Below are 19,361 nucleotides of genomic sequence, written 5' to 3'. Positions count from 1 at the left end.
GGAGCAGGTTGTTCCAGACTTCCCTCCCCCCGGCGACGCTTTCTAGCTCTGCCCGGGGGATCCCGAGGCACTCCCAGGCCAGCCGAGAGATATGATCCAGCGGGTTCTGGGTCCTCTGGGTCTGCCCCGGGGTCAGCAGTAATGCGGGCCCTGTACCGGACCGTCGTGGTGAAGAGAGAGCTGAGCCGCAAGGCCATCTACGTCCCAACCCTCATCTATGGTCATGAGCTTTGGGTTGTGACTGAAAGAACGAGATCGCGGATACAAGGTCGAAATGAGCTTCCTCCGCAGGGTGGCCGGGCTCAGCTTTAGAGATAGGGTGAGGAGCTCAGACATCCGGAGGGAGCTCGGAGTAGAGCCGCTGCTCCTTCACGTCGAAAGGAGCCAGTTGAGGTGGTATGGACATCTGGTTCGGATGCCTCTGGGGAAGCTTCCTCTGGAGGTTTTCCAAACACGTCCACCTGGGAGCTATTCATGTTTCTGTTTATATGTGCCGATGTAATTTGTGAAGGGGATGCATCCAAAAAGGACCTCAGTCACTCTGTGTCACTGTCATCTGACCTAAATTTGTCACTGTTCATGACACCCCCCATCTGGGATCGCAGTCTGCCCATCATGGGTCGGGCCTCAGCTCCATCCTGCTGCAGCTGGACCCCAGTAAATCCTGTGGACTCCCTGGCACTGGTTCACCTGGCACCATCCCCATGTTGGTTCTGCCAGTCACATTATAACCCATCAGTAATCAGGCAATTTCCTGAGTCTTGCTGAAAGATTTACAAATTCCCGGGTGCTTTTTCTCCTACTACATATCCTCATACTAACACTCCCTTCGTCTCGAGAAACATGCAAGCAGTTGATTTACGCATGGGTTTACTCTCGCGTTTTTGACATATTTTTGTGCAAGAAAGTTAGTTTTGACAGTCGTACTGAATCTACCTGATCCTATTTATACAAATTTGGTGACTACACTGGTGGTCCTCTGTTTTTTTCCCTCTCTTGTGTTTTTTTTTTCCTCCTAATTTTCTACCATGAGTCAGATATGCCCGCAACTGTTGTACATGTTGCCCAGTTGCTAGGCAGTGGGCAGTGTTTATTCTCCCGCAAACTCAACTTTTCTTCATTTGCTGCTGTGCACAAGCAGTGTGATTTCTCATTGCATTTGTCATATGGTTGAATTCATTAGTGTGTCTTTCATTGTTAGCTTCAGTTTTCATATGAGTTCAGATCAGTTTTAGATGATTTTATTGTGGACTGTTTGTGCTGAATAAACCACTCTACCTCTGAGGTAACTTGGTTTGTCACTATAGGTCTGATGATGACCATGGTGTATTCAGTCGCCAAGGCTACCAGTTACAGCTTACTGCAGAGACACTCTGGTCAGTGCTGAGTCATAAAATGTTTTCCAAACAATCTTTGGAAAGTACTCATGTTGATGTGGCATCTGGTCATAGTCTATGTGTGTATGTGTATGACAGTGCACATGTGTTTGTCTGCGGTCATGCAGCTGCAGTTTTGAGCCTTCATAGTCCAAGCGAGGTATGGTGATAATGCAGCTTTAGCCACAGATCAGACAAAGTGTGCTGTGTGTAAGTGACAGGATCAGTGGTATCAGTCCAGCTGTCGGCATTATAAATACAAATATTCTGCCTCTGAATTCCTGCTTTTGTGCACGGAACAAACAGGAACAAAAAATGTGTAAACTGTATTTTGAATGTTAAATTATGTGAATATCAGACAAATTCCACATGCACGTGCTTGAATAACTGGGAATATGTACTTTCTGCCAGGAGGTAAAGTGCATTTGCACTGTAGAGTAAAGAAAGCTGCAAGCTATTTGTTTATCAAAGCAGCAGTGTCATTGAAATATGTGCCAAACACCACTGCTCACTTGTAATTGTTAGGAGCTTCAGGTTCAGTGGACAAACTCCAAAGGGTATGTTTACTACTTTTAGGACTCTGTATGTGTGTGTGTGTGTGTGTGTGTGTGTGTGTGTGTGTGTGTGTGTGTGTGTGCGCGTGCGTGTGCATGTGGTAAGAGGACGGCCTGTTACCTCAGCCGTGGTCAGCCAGATTCATGAACTCACAGGTCTACAAAGTATGATCTGCCACTTTGACTCCAGACTCACTGTCTGCAGCTGAACCATACAGGCTCCAGGGACAAACTAGGATTTTGGTCGTTTACTGTTTTTCTCCTCATGTTGATCATTGAAAAACATAAATTCTCAGTTTGCTGGTCTTTGTTAATGTTTAAACATAAAGAGATAGTTGTAAAGATGCAGTTGTACAGAGTTTGTGTGAGGAGTTTTAGAACAGGAACAAGAAGAAGCCACATACATTTTATTCATGGCTAAGTGTACCGTCTACATTCTGACAAAATGACTACATTTAAATGGAGTGCACATCACACATTTCAATTGGATCAGCCTGCATCTTAGTTATGTCCCATTTCTTAAATGGGGAGTCTGTTTACAGTTTTCTCTTCACACTTACTGAGCCAGAAAGAACATTTCTTTTTTCTTGTGGCTTAACAATATGGCCTACAGACTGTACAGCAGGATGAGCGCTTCATCATGCTGTGATTTGTAAATTCCTTGGTTGGAAGAGGTGGAACTTCATCATCATGAGCCTAATGTTTAACAGAAAATCTTTTTTTTCCCACACTGTATTCTTTTTGTTTTGCTGCGTCAACCTAAGTGAAACATATTTATTCCAAAACTTTGGAGGTTTGTTAAAATTGTCTTTCGATGCAAGCTGATCTGTTAGCCAGTTTGGACTCATATACCATATAGAAGAGCAGGAGCTGACAGCTGTCTATGGAAAATATCTTGGCCCATTCCTACCCAGGGGCTGCTCTGTGCATGTGTGTGCTGCATGCTGTGCTGTGTGCTGCATAGTAGTGTATTTTGAGGGTCATCCCAGAAAGACTTCACCCCAGGCGAGTACGAGTAGAGAGTGCACTGACAGGCGCCCCTGGGTGTGTGTGTGTGTGTGTGTCTGTGTGTGTAGTGTTAGATTCCTTGTGGCAGATGAGCTCTCTCTGGTTGCCTCAGGCTGTGAGAATAAACATAGCAGAGGATAAGAAAAGCCCATATCCTGTCGGTGCAAGACGTTTCCATTAAAATGTTAACCATGATAAAGTGACTCGTCTTGAAAAGAAAAAGAAAAGAATAAGATGGCAGGTGTTTTTTGTTCCTTTGAATGCTGAGAGTGGCTGGGATTTTTCTGCTGTGAAATTAAGAGACCTCGCATTTCCGTCTGTATTCGGACTGCAAATAGAACTGCCTGACTGATAGCTAAAGCAGCAGAATGCATGGAGGTATACAGTGAGGAAGAACAGGAGACAGGTCCAGGATAAAAATGAGAGATGGGATATTTTGCAGAGCTGAAGACAAAGCTGTGAGGTAAAGGGAGGGGAGTAAGACAGAGGTCCAGATGTGAGACAGCTTGCTTGGCTGCCTGTTTACATTTTTCGGCTAACAGGAGCGTATTTTTAACCTCTGCCTGTTTTTGTTCTCTCTGCAGGTGCTGGAGAGTCAGGGAAGAGCACCATTGTGAAGCAGATGAAGTAAGTGACTGCTCATTGTTTTTCTTTTCCTCCCATCATGAGTGCCGACTTAATATATGTTTTAACAGAACAAGTGCTTGTAAAAGGAATATATAAATACAGATGGCTTTATAATACTCATTTGATGAGTATGAAGCATAACATACTCACCACGCAGCCAACGACATAAAATGAAAAGTTATAGCAGCACCTTAATTTGTTGACATTAAAATGTGTGTGGCACAAACCTAATATCAAAGGTTTGAATCTCAGCCTTGGTTCCTTTATGTAGTGTTTGCACAACATAATACCTTGTTCATAGTGACTCCCATGAATCACATGTCTCAAGAAATGCATTTCAATTCGCCCGTTTTTATATGCATTCTCAATTTAGCGCATGAAAATAGTACAATGGGAATACAGAAATGCGAAAGAAGTCATAATATCTCAAAACTTTTTATTCTTGGCTTGAAGTGGAAATGTCTGTGTATGAAAATAAACACAAAAGCAGGGTTTGCAAGTAAATCATTATGTACAGACATGAACCATTTAACTTAAACATCCACTTGTGCTTTGCTCCACTAAGTGAGTAGGAGACAACAACGTTAGATCCATGTAGTGCAACAAGGTGACTGTAAGTTTCATCATTTTAACACATGTAAAAATAATAAATAAAAAAACGTCTGCTGTTTAAGAACACTGGATGGAGTGTAGCATTAAATATTCATTAGCATTTTGTTTTGCTTTGGGTTTTTTTTTTTTTTTGGAGGGGATGTTAATATTTAATATGGTTTAATTCAGATAAAGTCAGATGCTTTCAACTCGAAAACCCTCTCTAATAGTCTCTGAAACAAGAGCTAAAAAGATGGTGCTAAATGTGCACCTCCACAGCATGAATGCATACAATTTGTTTTAAGTATGCTGCTTCAGTCAATGCAGCAACACTAATTATTCACATGGAGTTTTCCGATATCTATTCAATAAACACCTATGTGCTTGTTGCTTTTTGATACATTATTACCATTAACAAACTCAGATCACCACTTGATGAACAGCATTTTATCTTCCTTTGTAACACGGACAAATAATAGATTCATACAAACGATGTGTGGATTTTTCTTATTCATGCTACTAACAAAAAGGATAATTATGCTTGCAAAATGTGTGAGAGTCATAGGAAACTGCAGCATTAATGAAAGGGTTCCATTTAATCTAGTTTGGAAAATCTCAAGAAAACCTGAGAAAAATATCGTCTGCTTGACACTAGACATACATGTTGAGACAAAAAAGGATAATTATGCTCACAAAAAAATGTGACAGTCACGAAGAATGACAACATTAATGATAGGATTTCAGTTTATCCTGTTTTAGAGCTCTATTGAAAATTTCCCCCGGTTGACACCAGATGTGCAAGTTATTTTTAACACAGTAGTCATGAAATATTTAATTGAGAAGGAAGCAGCTCACACAGCCCATGTAATATAATTATCATTGCCAAGTCTTCGATTTCATTTGTCTGATAGTTCAAAGCATACCCCAAGCCTCTTGGCAGATTTCAGTACAACTTGTCTGGAAGTTAGAACAAGGAAGAAGCTATTTGTTTGTGTGTGTACCCTAAATCATGAACTGTGTGGTGGAGAGGGAAAATTCCTTTTCGCTGGATTCTTTGTTAGCAGTGAAGCAACCAACACAACATTTTTTTTCATGCAAAACACTGCTACCTTTGAGTTCTGCTACTGCAAACTTAGTCTAAGGTTGTGATCTGGAAACTATTTAGTCATGTTGTTTTCCCGCACTTTGTTGCCAGATTCTTAATTTGTTTAAGAGTGATACTCAGTTTGTTCATTTTCAGTAGTTTATCTGTAATAGTAATCTCTAAGAATCACTGTGTGTCACTGTCTAGATTTAGATGCTGATTAATTATTATGAAAAAGTCTTTTTAAGAGATTGTTGACTAAGTGAGTGCTTTTTTTTTTTTTAACTGCAAAACATTCAAACAACTACAAGTTTACAAGTCTACACACGTTCAAATAAGTGAGATCCTGATATTCTTAAATTTCAAAGAGTTAGGTGACGTGTTTTCAAAATGCTTCACAATCTAGTCGTCACAGACAATTTTCTGAAATGATTAAAAGTATTGTTTGTGTGAGGGGGAAACACCGTGGGCTTTTAGTAAATTTGGCGGTGCCTCGCAGTGCTTCATCGCGAGCTCACTTGCATTTTAATGAGGTCCCATTCAGCCCACCACACAGCCACTGAACATCATGGCTGTGTGACTCTGGTCTCTGGGCTGTGACAGGCCAGGAGAGATGGTTCTATTTGGTTTCCAGCCCAGCAGCTTCTGTCTTGGCCTCATGCTTTTTCAAACACATGCCTTTTTTTTTTTTTTCTTCTCTTGGTTTCTCTCTCTCCACAGCTCCAAAAGCAAGTAAATATTTGTTTTAGTGTCCTTTAGCTGAGAGATACAAAAACACGTGAATTTTCCCAGTGCTTCATCTCAGCAGTATCAAACGCAGACTGAGATTAGGTTTTATTTCGTGAACAGCGTGGACTGTGACAAATTAGAGATAACACTGTTTTCGCAGTCAGAAAAAATATTTGGCAAGATAATCTAAATGTTACATTAGCAAATACCAAACAAACAGGGCATATCAGTTGGCTCCCTCTCAAAGGTACCTTCTACAGGATTTTGTAGTGTTTTATGTAATAATATCAACATTGTGTTTTGTTGTCAAGTTAAGATTTTAACATAAATTATGCTTCCACTGGTGCCTTTTTTGTTTTTTAATCACCCTCCTTCCCTCTTTTTTTCAGGATTATTCATGAGGATGGATACTCAGAAGACGAGTGTAAGCAGTACAGAGCAGTTGTCTACAGCAACACAATCCAGTCCATTATGGCCATCATCAAAGCGATGGCCAACCTCAAGATCGACTACGAGGAACCTGCTAGAGCGGTAGGTCTTTGAAATTACCAACTTTTGTATCCCTTTGTAAGACATAGAGGAATTTGAGTTTTTGTGTGCCTTTTTAATCAACCAATGCACAAATTTGAAGACATGACAGCCCACCATGCTCAGTGCATCTGTCTCAATGTATTAACCCTATTCAGGACTTTAATGTTGCCATACGTAGAAGGTCTCTTGGTGTCCATTGGACCCCAAGAAAGAATATGCGAAAAATATTTGTTGGTATTCATTATAGATTTTTATACAATGTTAAATACATTTTCAGATAAGTTGACATATTTTTGGTTCCAAATACATGGCAAATGTCCCTCTTTTTAAATCTAAAAAAAAAATCTTCAAAAATACAAAAACAATACCTGCCACCTAAACCAAGTGGCCCGGGGTCCGAAAGACCCCAAATGTCCTGAATAGGGTTAAATATTACTTATACTACTAATACAGACACAGTTAGTAGGGCCACACTGTTCCCATGTATTCTGATCTGTGCTGTGTCCTAGGAGAAAGCTGTTGAAGGTAGACACAAACCAGCAACAAACCTGCTAAAGTGCAGTGCAGTAAAGCTACTCTCAATTCAGTGATATAATCTCTTCTAATCACCACCAAATTCTCCACTCTGCCTCCGTCTTAACCTAGCCTTGAGGGATTGAGGAAACAGAAATTATGCAGATCAAGAATCGCTCTAAAGTGCAGTGCGATAGTTTCTATGCAGAACTCAGCTCTTGATAGCTGAAGGTGGACGCATGCAGTGCCATGTATTTCCTGTTACTGCGTGTGTGAGTGTGTCTCTGTTAAACAAAACCGTACAGAACCACCTTTCAAAGGTGCACATCCAGGAAAACGATAAGATCATAAACATCAGACTTTGTGCGTGGGAAGAGAAGATGACATTCCTTTTTCTCTGGAGCCGTCATCTCACAAATGTGTAACGTATATTCTGTTCTCAGAGATCATCTGAGGGGATGAAGCCAGATGTCATTGCTGCCATCGTAGTAAATTTGAAAAGATAATATTTGAATTGCTAAATTCAGAGAAAAGGAATTGGCTGCATTGGCTTACCTTTCACACAGACCAACCATTCAAATAAATGCTGTGTATTTGTACTCATCTCATACCTTTCTCTAAGCACTGGATGTTTGTAAGAGTCTAGGCAAGAAAACACTGATTTCATAATCCTTACATTTCAACTTCTGTACATATAGTTTTGTTCTTTCCAAATTTCATCTTCCCAGGTGACTTTCATTCCAGAGAAGCTGGATGAACATGGTTTTATGTGGCCGACAGAGAGCTTTGAGTATCGTGGAATATTTCAAATAGTTCAATTAAAAAGAAAATATGGTTTGTCTTTTTGTTCTTATGCTGCCTTCACAGTTTGTTTTTACCATGACATTGTATGCAAAGTACTAGTAAACCAAATAGTGCTTAGTAGTTCATTCTGGTTACCATTTTTCATTCCTCTGCAGTGTTTGTATAGGAAGCTCATGTGGATTTTAACCAACACATAATAATTTCTACCACAACCCATTATCAACTGGTTTCACATCCAGATATGCAGACATTTGTATGACTCTATCATATGATCCTTTCAAGACTTTGTCTAAACATCTGTACCTTAATCATCATCAAAATAACTTACCATATTATTCTGTGGGATGTTAATACGTACAGAAACTTGGTGCAAGAGACCCAAGTTGTGAACTACAGATTCAGAGGTGCTCATACAACAACCGGAGAGCAGCGTCTATGCAACATCACAGTTACTAGTACTATTACACCCTTGACTAAAGACCTTTTCTGTGCATTGATCAAGGAGAGTCAAGATGCACTGTATATCACAGCCCTGGTATTCTGCATTGCATTGATTCATGTAGAACAGGTTGGGTTCTCGCAGGATTTAATTACCAGCACATTGTACGCAGTAAAGGGCTGCTAACCTACTGTGACCCACAGCCGAGAAAGAATGGAGGATCGGACAATGGCTAACTAATATGAAGTTTATGTAAGCCCTTGTGAAGTGTCAGCCAAAAAGGGTCAGAGTTGGGCAATGAAAGTGGTGTGCCTGTCTCGTGCTGTCAGTCAATAAGCTGTAGCTACAACTGACTGCAACTTAATTGCACATCTACATACTGATATTTTTTTTTTTAACTAGTCCATCCAGTTGTTGACTACCTCTTCTTTACCTGGCTAAGCAACAACACAGGAAAATTTAAGCAGTGAAACAATGAACTTCATGTTGTGTATATGCATAGCAGTCCTTCTGAAATAGAAGAAATTCCAAAGAGGCACAACTTGCGTCTCTCTGCTGGCTCATTTCATGTAGCTTCATATTCACCACTTGTGTTTTTGCCACATAAAGTTTGCTGTTTAAATCACTTTCATTTGATGCAACTGTTTTTCCAGACAACTGCACTTTATTAGATTGATTCATTACAGTGCAGTTCCATGGTAGACGATAATGTGATGGCTGAGGGCCAGCCAGACATAAACTTGCACCAGTTGATTCATCAGTTATGCCTGTGATGAATACATACCTTCTGGTCACACCATTCCTCACTTTTTTTTGTTCACTTGTCTATTTCTTCACCTTTTTTACATGTTACAGGAACATGTTTGTAGTGTGCACGACTGCAGGAACTTGCAATAATTTAACAGGGAATGGAAAAACATTCAGTTTTTTCCATCATTAAACCAGTAGCATGTGAATGAAATTTTTCTGTGAAGCAGATCAAGATAGCAGTCTTTAAAATGGGAAAAATGACCTCAAGCACACATAAGATGCCCAGAATAAAAGCCAGTCTGTACTTTGACAAGGAAGCTTGCTGATTACCATTTAGCATATCTGATAGTGTTGGTCAGTCAAGTTAAGGCAGAAAACTCAGCCCAGAAAGCCTCGGCTCTGTTTTTGTTTTCTTAGTTACTGCAAGCTCTGTAGTTGACTATTAAGCTTAATGATGAGAACACTACTCTGCACATGTTATACAGTAAAAGCTACGAAGACGTTAAATTTTGAACTTTTCAATTCGTTAAAAACTATACACTTTTACAGAAAACGTGATTCACAATTGGTGAAGTATGTAATTACATTTTTCAGTCCTTTTTGCTGCAATTATAAACTCTCAAGATCTCACACTTGATAATTATAAATGTCATTCTGTGTTGCCATTGCTGGGCCTTACAAAATTCATATAAACACTAGCCATGTGGAATGGAAGCTCTAGACAAAGTCCTGCACTGTCATGCTTATCAGCTTATTACCTAGTGAAGAAAAATAATGAGGGTCAGTATACCCTTATTTCATTTTTAAAGAGACCTAATGTATCTAATGATGTGTTTGTGTGTATATTTTCTTTTCAGGATGATGCCCGCCAACTGTTTGCGCTGTCAGCAGCGGCAGAAGAGCAGGGCATCCTGCCAGAGGACCTGTCCAACGTCATCCAGCGACTGTGGGCCGACGGTGGCGTCCAGAGCTGCTTCACACGGGCCCGAGAGTACCAGCTCAATGACTCTGCAGCCTAGTGAGTGCCTTAATAACCTGAATTAACACTAGGATTTTTGTGTGGATCATTGTGCCTCAGCACCAAACTGTACATAATTATGCTCTGAAGATGTGGTAATTGGATTCTTACCGTCTCCAGAAAAGTAATGTCAACTTAGAAACACACACTGCCTATGGCTCTATATAGAAGCAAGCAAACACAGCAGTCGTTGTCTCTGAGCCTCATTGATACTGACATATTAGAGAAAAGTAATGATTTAATGTGGAATGTCATAGTTATTGCTACTCCACAATAGTTGCAGCTGCAGTGGAAAGTTGAAAGTTCTACTTTGATGTGTAAACATTTTCATCAGTCCAACTTTAACATTAGCATGCTGAAATGTTATGATCCGTATGGAATAGTATGATGAGAAAGCATGGTTTTCTTAATCACTGGAAGTGTATAGTTTAGTGGCGCCATAGCTTATTTTGCTTTCATTTCATCATTAAAGCTGAAAGATGATTTTATGCAGAAATCTTACATTGCCTTAATTTTAGCAGGATGCATTAAGTAAGCATTTTTAGCAATGTCCCTGTCCAAACAAAGTCTGAGGAGTTGCAGGTAGTCACCACCAGAGTAATGAGTTGCAGAGATTATCATCTCCAAGAGCAAACAGGGAGCCCCTGTCATTAAGTGTTTTTTATAGTTTGAGGAACAGAATGGAGATATTCAGAAAGTCTAACTGCTTTAAAACCGCCATGTCTCCTAATCTGCTTTTACACCTTCAGCTGGCACTTAGAGTAACTCCCAAATATCCCTGCATGTTAATGTGACTTTAGATCTTCTTTTCTTTTTTCATTCACTTACACTTTCTCTACTTGCTTTTCTAGTTTAAGCGTTCTCCACACTGGTTTGTGCTTTGTTATTTCTGATGCTGTTAAAGACCAGTCGGGTTGCGAATCTGCAGCGACACAGTCAACCTCAGCCGTTCTCCGCAGCTCCTAATTACCTCAATGACCCTTCTCTCTCGAGTGCTGCATTTGTTAGCCACGTTGCTCTGATCCGCCAGTATAATAACGGCGAGAACGTGAAGTAAATGTGAGACGCTGCTGGTAAGAGGCAAGGGGTGGTTAACACTCTGACCTTGGGGGATGCTGCTCTGATATGGAAGTCTAAAGAATATAGAGCCTTGTTCATCACTGTCTGTCTGCAGGCTGCAGCAGAATTTCACCGCGCTGTCTTCTGTTTAATATACAAGGCCTCTGATAATACTGTGACACCGCCAGTTTGTGCTGTGAACTGTCAGGGGAGTATTAAGAGTTTCACAAATGATTGCTTTGCAGTCAAGGCAGTATTTAACTACCGGGGGGAGTGATATTGTCCTGTGTTTGTGTTGGCCGGTGTAATCATAACTTTTCCATCTCAGCCTCACTGCTGTTGTTAAAGCTGAGGGGACGTGGAAATGTACTGCTTACACAGCCTCACATTTAGCAGCCGGGACAGTGGACAATGTAGAGTGTTTCATCATGGCTTTATAGAGCACTGAAGAGAGTAGGTTGCTATAAGAGAGGACTAAATGAGTCTGGCAGGAGACCATAATCCATGTCTGAGCACCTGCTGAGAGCCAGAGAAAGGAAGGGACAGATAAAGAGAGAGAGGGAGGGAAATGGCACAGCTCACATTAACAGAGACCTCTCTTCTCTCACACTCTAGGTTTGATTTTAAAAAAAAAGGGGAGGTGTTGTGTACACTGAAAATAATGGATCCAGCTGTCATTATTTGAGGGAACAAGCCTAACCTTTTCACACCTCTGTCTCTGTAAAATCGGTCTTTCCTCATACTGTAATTGTTCTGTGTGCAGCAATATGTGTTGCCTTGATCCACTCTGGTTCTTCTAGTCTCTTACATCCCGGTAGACATGATAATATTAAACATGATGAGATAGTTTCAACATCTCTTGTAAAACCATAAAATGACCATTATTTGGCTATTGCAGCATCTCTCTCCTCTGCAGTTGAGATCCAAACTCAATTAATCTTGGGGGCTTATGGACACAATGACCAAATCAAGCAGAGTTAAATCTGATGTGTGGACTACAAAAGCAGCCTAAATCACTCTCTGCAGGGAGTGGGATTATGAATAAACTGTTAGGCACGTGGTATGAAATAGTGGTATGAAGGCTCAAATATTTACACTTGCACTGTAGCGTGTATCGGATTACATTTAGTACCAACACTTTTGTTATACGGTAGCATGTTTTTTTACGCAGCTGAATACGGTGTCGAAAGATTGACAGAAAATACGTTTGCCCTGTAGCCTTTTGTGTGTTTACGTGAGATGAGGTGAAGAAAAATCCCTCTTTTGTGCACGCGTATGTGAAAAGACCAACGTCTCACTGTCCCTCAGTGCAGAATTTAGTGTTTATATTACTGACAACGTAGCACAATGTTGTGATTGCTGACAACAAAGGTTTAATGAGAATGCACTGATACAAGAATTATCGCTTACCATGCTGTATCTCTCGCTGACATTCGGTTGCTAATGGGATTTTAGAGGAAGCTTTGGATGTAATTTGTAAAGATTTTCCATGGGTTTTATCTATTTTAAAAATCCTGAAAATGTATTATTTCTAACTCAGGTTACTGAAACACAACTTGCAGTTCTGACTTTCTCATGGTTGGGATTGTGAAGTATGCATATGTCTTGAAAGCCTTTGTGTTTGACACCTTAATCAGTGAGGTGACAGTATATGTGGAGGGCATCCAGACTGTCAGAAGATATAAAGTCAGTTATCTTATACTCAAATGCACCAAATATACATTTTAAATGCATTAGGTAAAATCAATATAGATTAAGTAGGTGAGTAAGGTGAGGTAAAAATGTCAAAAAGTAAGAAATGAGATGATTGCAGATATTTTGCAGCCCCTGTGAACCGCTATGGAGTCAGCAGAGGAAAACAAGCAGTCTTACATTGTTCTATGACAGCACAATAACACATGAAATGTGATTAGCAATTTGGCTGTGTTTAGACAGAACAGTGCTCCTAGTGCTGTTAAGGTGCCAGCATGAGGCATTACTGCTGTTCTCATTTCTGTGTGCAGGAACAGATGAGCCTTTTAACCTGAACAAAATCTTTCCTTACATCTTACATTAACAGGTTTTAAGATAATTACCCTTTGTGAGTTTGGAGGACAATTCGCTATATTTAACATACATTTAATATGTTTGTTTCCTCCCATCAGCTACCTTAATGATCTGGAGAGGATAGCAAAGCCTGACTACATCCCCACACAGCAAGATGTGCTGCGAACTCGTGTCAAGACCACCGGCATTGTGGAGACACATTTCACCTTCAAGGACCTGCACTTCAAGTAAGCCCTCTCTTTTGTCAGCTGTCTTGCAATTGAAATACTCTTGAAATTATAAAAAGTACAATAACCACATCAGGTTACATTGTGCAGCTCAACATTTAATTTCACCTGCAAAGGTCATACCTGAATAATTCACTCACTTGATTTGCCCAGGTGGCCCTCGGCAATGTACACAAAAAAACTTGTTTAATGGGTCAGGAATAGGTTTTACTGTCCTCTAGTAACAAAATTCATCATGGAGGATGAGATAAACAAAACACATTTTTGTGTAAATTGCTTTTATGTTAACTTGAAGCATTTTGAACTTTAAAATGTACATGATGAGAGTGTTTGTAAATGTGTCTGAGAGGGTTACGACTGAAGCAAAACTCAATTTGATCTGCAAGACTCGCTCAGTATAGCACTTTGTGTGTCTTTTTTTTTTGTTGTTTTTTTTTTTTAAAGGTAATTGTACTCCTACTTTAAACTATATATGCAAAAATGCATATCTTAGGTCTTGTGAGAAAACACTATTTCCCTGTGTTTTGACAGTAATGAGATGATATTTCAAGAATGTCCCAAAGCCAACTGAGAGGTTGTGTTTATGTGCCGATGAATCATGTTTTTGTGTTTGTACTAAAATTGTACAAATGTTCCCTCTTTTTTATCGTCATAAAGTTCGCAGAAAGGAAAACATTTGTTTTTCCGATTTGTGCTGCTTATTTCAGCAGCTGAGCTTAAGACGTCTTTACCCCTAACAGCTCATCCTATCCATTACTGCAGCACAAAGACGACTCTGTGCTTCTACACACAGAAAAAAGGGGAAAACCTCAACTGACGTACAAACTGATAAATATCAGTAATAACATAAACAGGTTTTGTTCTTTTTGCTGTCCCACTCAAATAATATGCATGTGTGGGATGTTAGTGACTGAATAGAGGATTACATACATTATCTGTAAAAGAAGATGTTTTAGGGAATATGAACTGTTGCCTCCTCACTAGTTCCTTACTTTGAATGCCAAATTTTAGCCATGCTTCTTAGAAATGTTTCTTTGTCATTGTGTTCATCCATTACTGGTAGAGGTCCTCATTTTTGTAGTGAAACCACACACAAACTAATACGTCATATCTGATGGAGACAGTAGTCACCACTACAACCCTGGCAACCAACAAGGGAAAGTGTTTGTTAAATATCCAAGATCAGAAACTGCCTTCAGTGAGACTTAGCAAGCCAGTAGAAATAAGTGTGTGTGCTTCTACGTCTGTGCCTGCCGTGTGTAATATATCATATTTATGTGTTGATATATTGCATTACTCTGTGAGAAACATGAACCAAATCCAAGCAGATATGTTTACCTACTGCAGTCTCTTTTGTGCTGGACTGTATGATTTGGCTTATGTAAGCAGAGCTGGAAATGAGCGCACTGTTGAGGTAAACAGTCTAAAGTGTGTCACTGTTATAATGTGTTCTGCTGACTCAGCCTAAAGCTGGCTGTCCGTACGAGTCAAAGTACTGCTCTAATGAACCAAATTCTGCAAAGTGAAAACTGCTTAGCAGGACGAATGAAGTGTCATGAAAAAACCGTGTCATTCCAAGATTCTATAAATGGTTACGCTCTACCCTTAGCTTCCAGCTGAAATGCTGCCTTTCAATATTGGATGAGAAAAATCTTCGGTCTGTTGCAGTCAAGATGAGCATCCTCCTTCGTCCATCTAAGTCCCCTCCGTCTTCATGAATAAGTCATATATAGCCTCAACCTGTCTCAAGTCCTCCTGTTACCACAGCAACTGTGCTGTCCTAAAATGCCAGGAAAATGATGAGGCCTTTGCAGCAAACACCCTGTCCTGAAGAGAGGAAGAGGCAGAAAGCCAGGGGGAGACCTTGAAGCCGTTTGGCCTGTCTGTCAGTTTGAAAAAGTGTTTTTTTTTTCCTCTCCTGTGCTCAGTCCCATCCGCTGTCTCATAAAAACAACATGTTTACACGGTGTGTGTGTGTCTGTGCAGGATGTTTGATGTTGGAGGCCAGCGGTCAGAAAGGAAGAAGTGGATCCACTGCTTCGAAGGAGTCACAGCCATCATCTTCTGTGTAGCCATGAGCGCCTACGACCTGGTCCTGGCTGAGGATGAGGAGATGGTGAGACAAGAATCTGCTCCTTAGAGTCAAAAACAATTGCTTCACTTGCATTTTACAGTAGAGCCCATCCCCAGGAAAATTTGAAATGGGGTGGGAGGCTGGGTTTAGTGAACTCATTTCCTTTATGTGCCCTAGTTGTGTTGTGTAGTAATCTCTTTATCTCCACATTTGTGCCCGTCCCACCCAGAACCGGATGCATGAGAGCATGAAGCTGTTTGACTCCATCTGCAACAACAAGTGGTTCACAGAGACGTCCATCATCCTGTTCCTCAACAAGAAGGACCTGTTTGAGGAGAAGATCGCCCACAGCCCTCTGACCATCTGTTTCCCTGAATACACTGGTACTGTACAAATAACTCCATACAAACACAGACCAGGAGCACATGATTTGAAGAGCTTCTCTTTATTTATGTCTTTGAAGACCTTCTACGATGAAAAATGTGTACATCTTCAACATGGGTTTTTTAATGTGCTGGAAGACAAAACATGAGCAAAATAAGCATTTCCACCTTAAAACTGCGACGTTGATAGTTTCAAAAACACGGATTTCGACTTCTGAGGTTTCACAGATAATACACCTGAAGAGCCAATCCTGTCAGCTTGTGACTTGGAGCTTTCCTTATCCGTATTCTTCTTTAGAATTGGTTTCCAGTAGAATGTGCATTACTGACATCATAAGTCTGCACATTCTAAAGGAAAGTTACATCTAAGCAATTTTAAGGCAGGAATGGATTATTTTCACAGAAAAAAGAAAATCAAAATATGTAGTTTTGACGCAGATGAGTTTTTAGAAGTTTAATCAGCAACGAGAGAAGGACTTTAATGGTTTGATTTTTGCAGCCACTTGATTGATAACATCTCTCAATAGACTGTGATGCTCCCACTTGTTTCCAGTTAAGTTGTACTTCTTTGTACCAGAATCATAAAACAAGGCAAAAACCTGCCCCAGTTTGAGCCTCTTATGTGTTACTACTCCTTTCAAGTCTCAAAAAAAGCAACTGTTTGATTTCCTAGCCATCTTTGAAAAACCCAGGAGTTATTTGACAACACTTACCGCTGTTCTGATGGTATTTCCAAAATCCTCTTCAAACCATCTGGATGAGAACGTGTTCCAGTGACTGCTTGACAATGGAAGATTTACACAATCTTTTCAAGCTGCTGTTCAAGAATCTGGAAATAATCGTGCTTGTTTTTAACTGTTTGTTTTTTTATACAACACACAAAGAATATCACACATTTTTTTGTACAAAAGTGTGGAATTATACAAATTACCATCATTATGGACAAAAATAACTGATAATAAATGGAACTCCTGGTTCACATCATTGTTGTTTTCAGTTACCGTCTTGGGATTAGAAAACAGAACAGCAACTTTAAAAAGGTGTGAAACGTGTTTACAGTTGCAGAATGTTTTTAATAGAAGAATCTAAAGACTTTTTCAACAATCACAGGATGAAAAAACATGCTTAACTCTAAGACTCGAAGGTAACAGAACATGAGAGATGCAAAGTAGGAATGTCCGATATTGACTTTTTTGCCAATATCCGATATAAATAATAATAATAATAATACATTTTATTTATAGAGCACTTTTCACAAACTCAAAAATGCTTACAAACTCAAAGACGCTATGTCGATATTGTTCAACTCTCAATTTCCGATTCCAATATCAACCAATATATGTAGGCTATTTAACTAATTTTAAGTAACGTCACGTATCTCCTGTCGTCATCATTTGCACGCCGGTAAATGCTGGCGAAATCCAAGCATTATTTTTTCATTATAGGCAAAAGAAAAACCCAAAAAAGATAACGATATTGATAGATAATAAATTTTTATGCCAATATCGCATCCCTAGTGCAAAGTGAACAAAATATCACTTGATTTGAAGAAACTGCTGAAATATGCTGAAAGAAACCCTTTCAGCATATTTATTTTAATTGCATTTTAGGCTGATGACACTCCTCTTTAACTTTTCTCATCCCTCAGGTCCCAACAAGTACGAGGAGGCCCAGGCTTACATCCAGACCAAATTCGAGGACCTGAACAAGAAGAAGGACACCAAGGAAATCTACACCCACTTCACCTGTGCCACCGACACCAAGAACGTGCAGTTTGTGTTCGATGCAGTCACCGACGTCATCATCAAGAACAACCTGAAGGACTGTGGCCTCTTCTAAAAACAAGTCTGAGAAAGAGTCAAGGTGAGACATCATTCAGAAAGTGACCATAAACAATTCATAAAATGGAGGCTGTTCGAATTGACCGATTTGTGTGTGTGTTTGTGCTTTTTCAGATTACTTGAACAGTTCTGATGAGCATAAAGATGGGGGAATATTCACACATCATAAATGACTGCACTGGCCAACCACAATTTCTGCTTTGATCTGCTTTTTATAAAGACATCTAAGAGACTGAAAACCTGACGAGCCTTGCAGATTTTCAACGATTGCTGATCCAGTTGCTCATATTGTTAACTCTTTGGGCTATGACCACAAAAATCAACATTTATTATTGTATTTTTGTTCATTTTTTTTCTTCTTTATTTTCAATTACTAGAGGAGGGAAAGGAAAAGTTTTTTTTATATAAACGCATTCATTTTACTTTTAGAGATTCTGATGTGCAAATTATTAAACTTTTAATCACATGAAGCTTATTTTTTAAGAGATGAAGCACAGGCATGGACATAAAATATGATTGATAAAAGGAAAGTGCTTTCTTCTTTTTTTTTTTTTATAATGTTTACATCAGTTCATCATTCATAGCCAAACCGTATATTGTTCTGCATGACTCAACATTGCAAATATTAGCTCTGTAATCTGCACAAATTATCTAACATTCCTACAAAATAAAAGTTAAAAAAAAAAAAAAAAAGTTGAAAAGTTGAAAAATGACAAAAATCGCTTCACCTGCAGGGGGAAATTTTGGCGAAATTCTCACTGATATGTGTGTACCTAACATTCTATCACTTTTTATAGTATCATTTCCATGTCTGTTGCAGTATGTTTGTGCCTTGACTTCTGTTTACAACCAATTCCTAGATATGCTTTTAGTACTGTTTGACCTACTGTGCGCCTAAATTTTTTTCTTCCATTTTTATGCCTAGCACCTATGAATATATAGTGATTATTAATGAGAGACGAAAATCTAATTCAGAAAAAGGTTAGTGTTTTTTGGTAAATATTAAAATGCTTTAAAAGTGCTATATGATTTAATTTAAATAAAAGTAGACATCACCTGATTGTGTTTCCTCTCTGTTTTGTTGCATTTGCATTTTACCTCTTCTTTTTTGTCGTTGGCACCTGAGCAGACTGAGTTCATGTTACAGGTGATAACAGAACAGATATACACTGACGGCTTTCACACTTTTTACAAAATTGCACTGTTGCACTTAAAGCAATCGGGTGATAGTTGTACACCATTAAGGTAACTGAACGGATGTTGTAATACCATGGAGGTCGGGCACTGAGCGGCTTTTGCCTGGGTGATTTCTGTCATCACATCACAACACCTCAGCCATGGAGGAAGGAGCTAAGATACAGAATAAACTCCAATATTATGCAACTTAATACTAGTAAGTGCCAAGAGGATATGGATTGGAGTGACTAAATTAAGAAGAGTGTAAAGTGCTCCTGACCTTACGCTCTCCTTGGGTAATGCACCTTTTTCCATTAAAGCAATCAAGGATCGATAAACCCTAAATTATAGTGAAATAGTAGAACTGTTATTGAATGTTTGTAATGTTGCAAAACGCTACCTGAAGTGGGCTAATGTCAGTCACCATTAGCCATCACACACAATCTTTAAGAAAAAGAACATGTTATTACTTTAACAGTCTTTTTTTAAACACAGTTTTTCTACTCTGATAATTCTTTATTCTAATGCGGA

At 39.4% G+C, this 19,361-nt stretch overlaps 1 protein-coding gene across 1 annotated transcript in view; it reads left to right on the top strand.

The window, feature by feature from the left end:
- Positions 1 to 18,714, top strand: part of LOC103358732 (guanine nucleotide-binding protein G(i) subunit alpha-2-like) — a 58,915-nt gene extending 40,201 nt beyond the window's left edge. Inside the window, exons 2-9 of the mRNA XM_008283810.1 lie at positions 3,523 to 3,565; positions 6,359 to 6,500; positions 9,864 to 10,024; positions 13,228 to 13,356; positions 15,343 to 15,472; positions 15,660 to 15,813; positions 17,462 to 17,676; positions 17,769 to 18,714. Of these exons, the coding sequence (XP_008282032.1) occupies positions 3,523 to 3,565; positions 6,359 to 6,500; positions 9,864 to 10,024; positions 13,228 to 13,356; positions 15,343 to 15,472; positions 15,660 to 15,813; positions 17,462 to 17,652 (950 nt within the window). The 3' untranslated portion in view covers positions 17,653 to 17,676; positions 17,769 to 18,714. The remainder of the gene's footprint in view (positions 1 to 3,522; positions 3,566 to 6,358; positions 6,501 to 9,863; positions 10,025 to 13,227; positions 13,357 to 15,342; positions 15,473 to 15,659; positions 15,814 to 17,461; positions 17,677 to 17,768) is intronic.
- The last annotated feature ends 647 nt before the right edge of the window (positions 18,715 to 19,361 follow it).

Source organism: Stegastes partitus, unplaced genomic scaffold, assembly GCF_000690725.1.
Source record: "Stegastes partitus isolate 25-593 unplaced genomic scaffold, Stegastes_partitus-1.0.2 Scaffold328, whole genome shotgun sequence".
In the NCBI taxonomy this organism is placed as follows: Eukaryota; Metazoa; Chordata; class Actinopteri; family Pomacentridae; genus Stegastes; species Stegastes partitus.
Note: the sequence above shows the minus strand (reverse complement) of the source record. Positions and strands in the feature narration are given on the sequence as shown.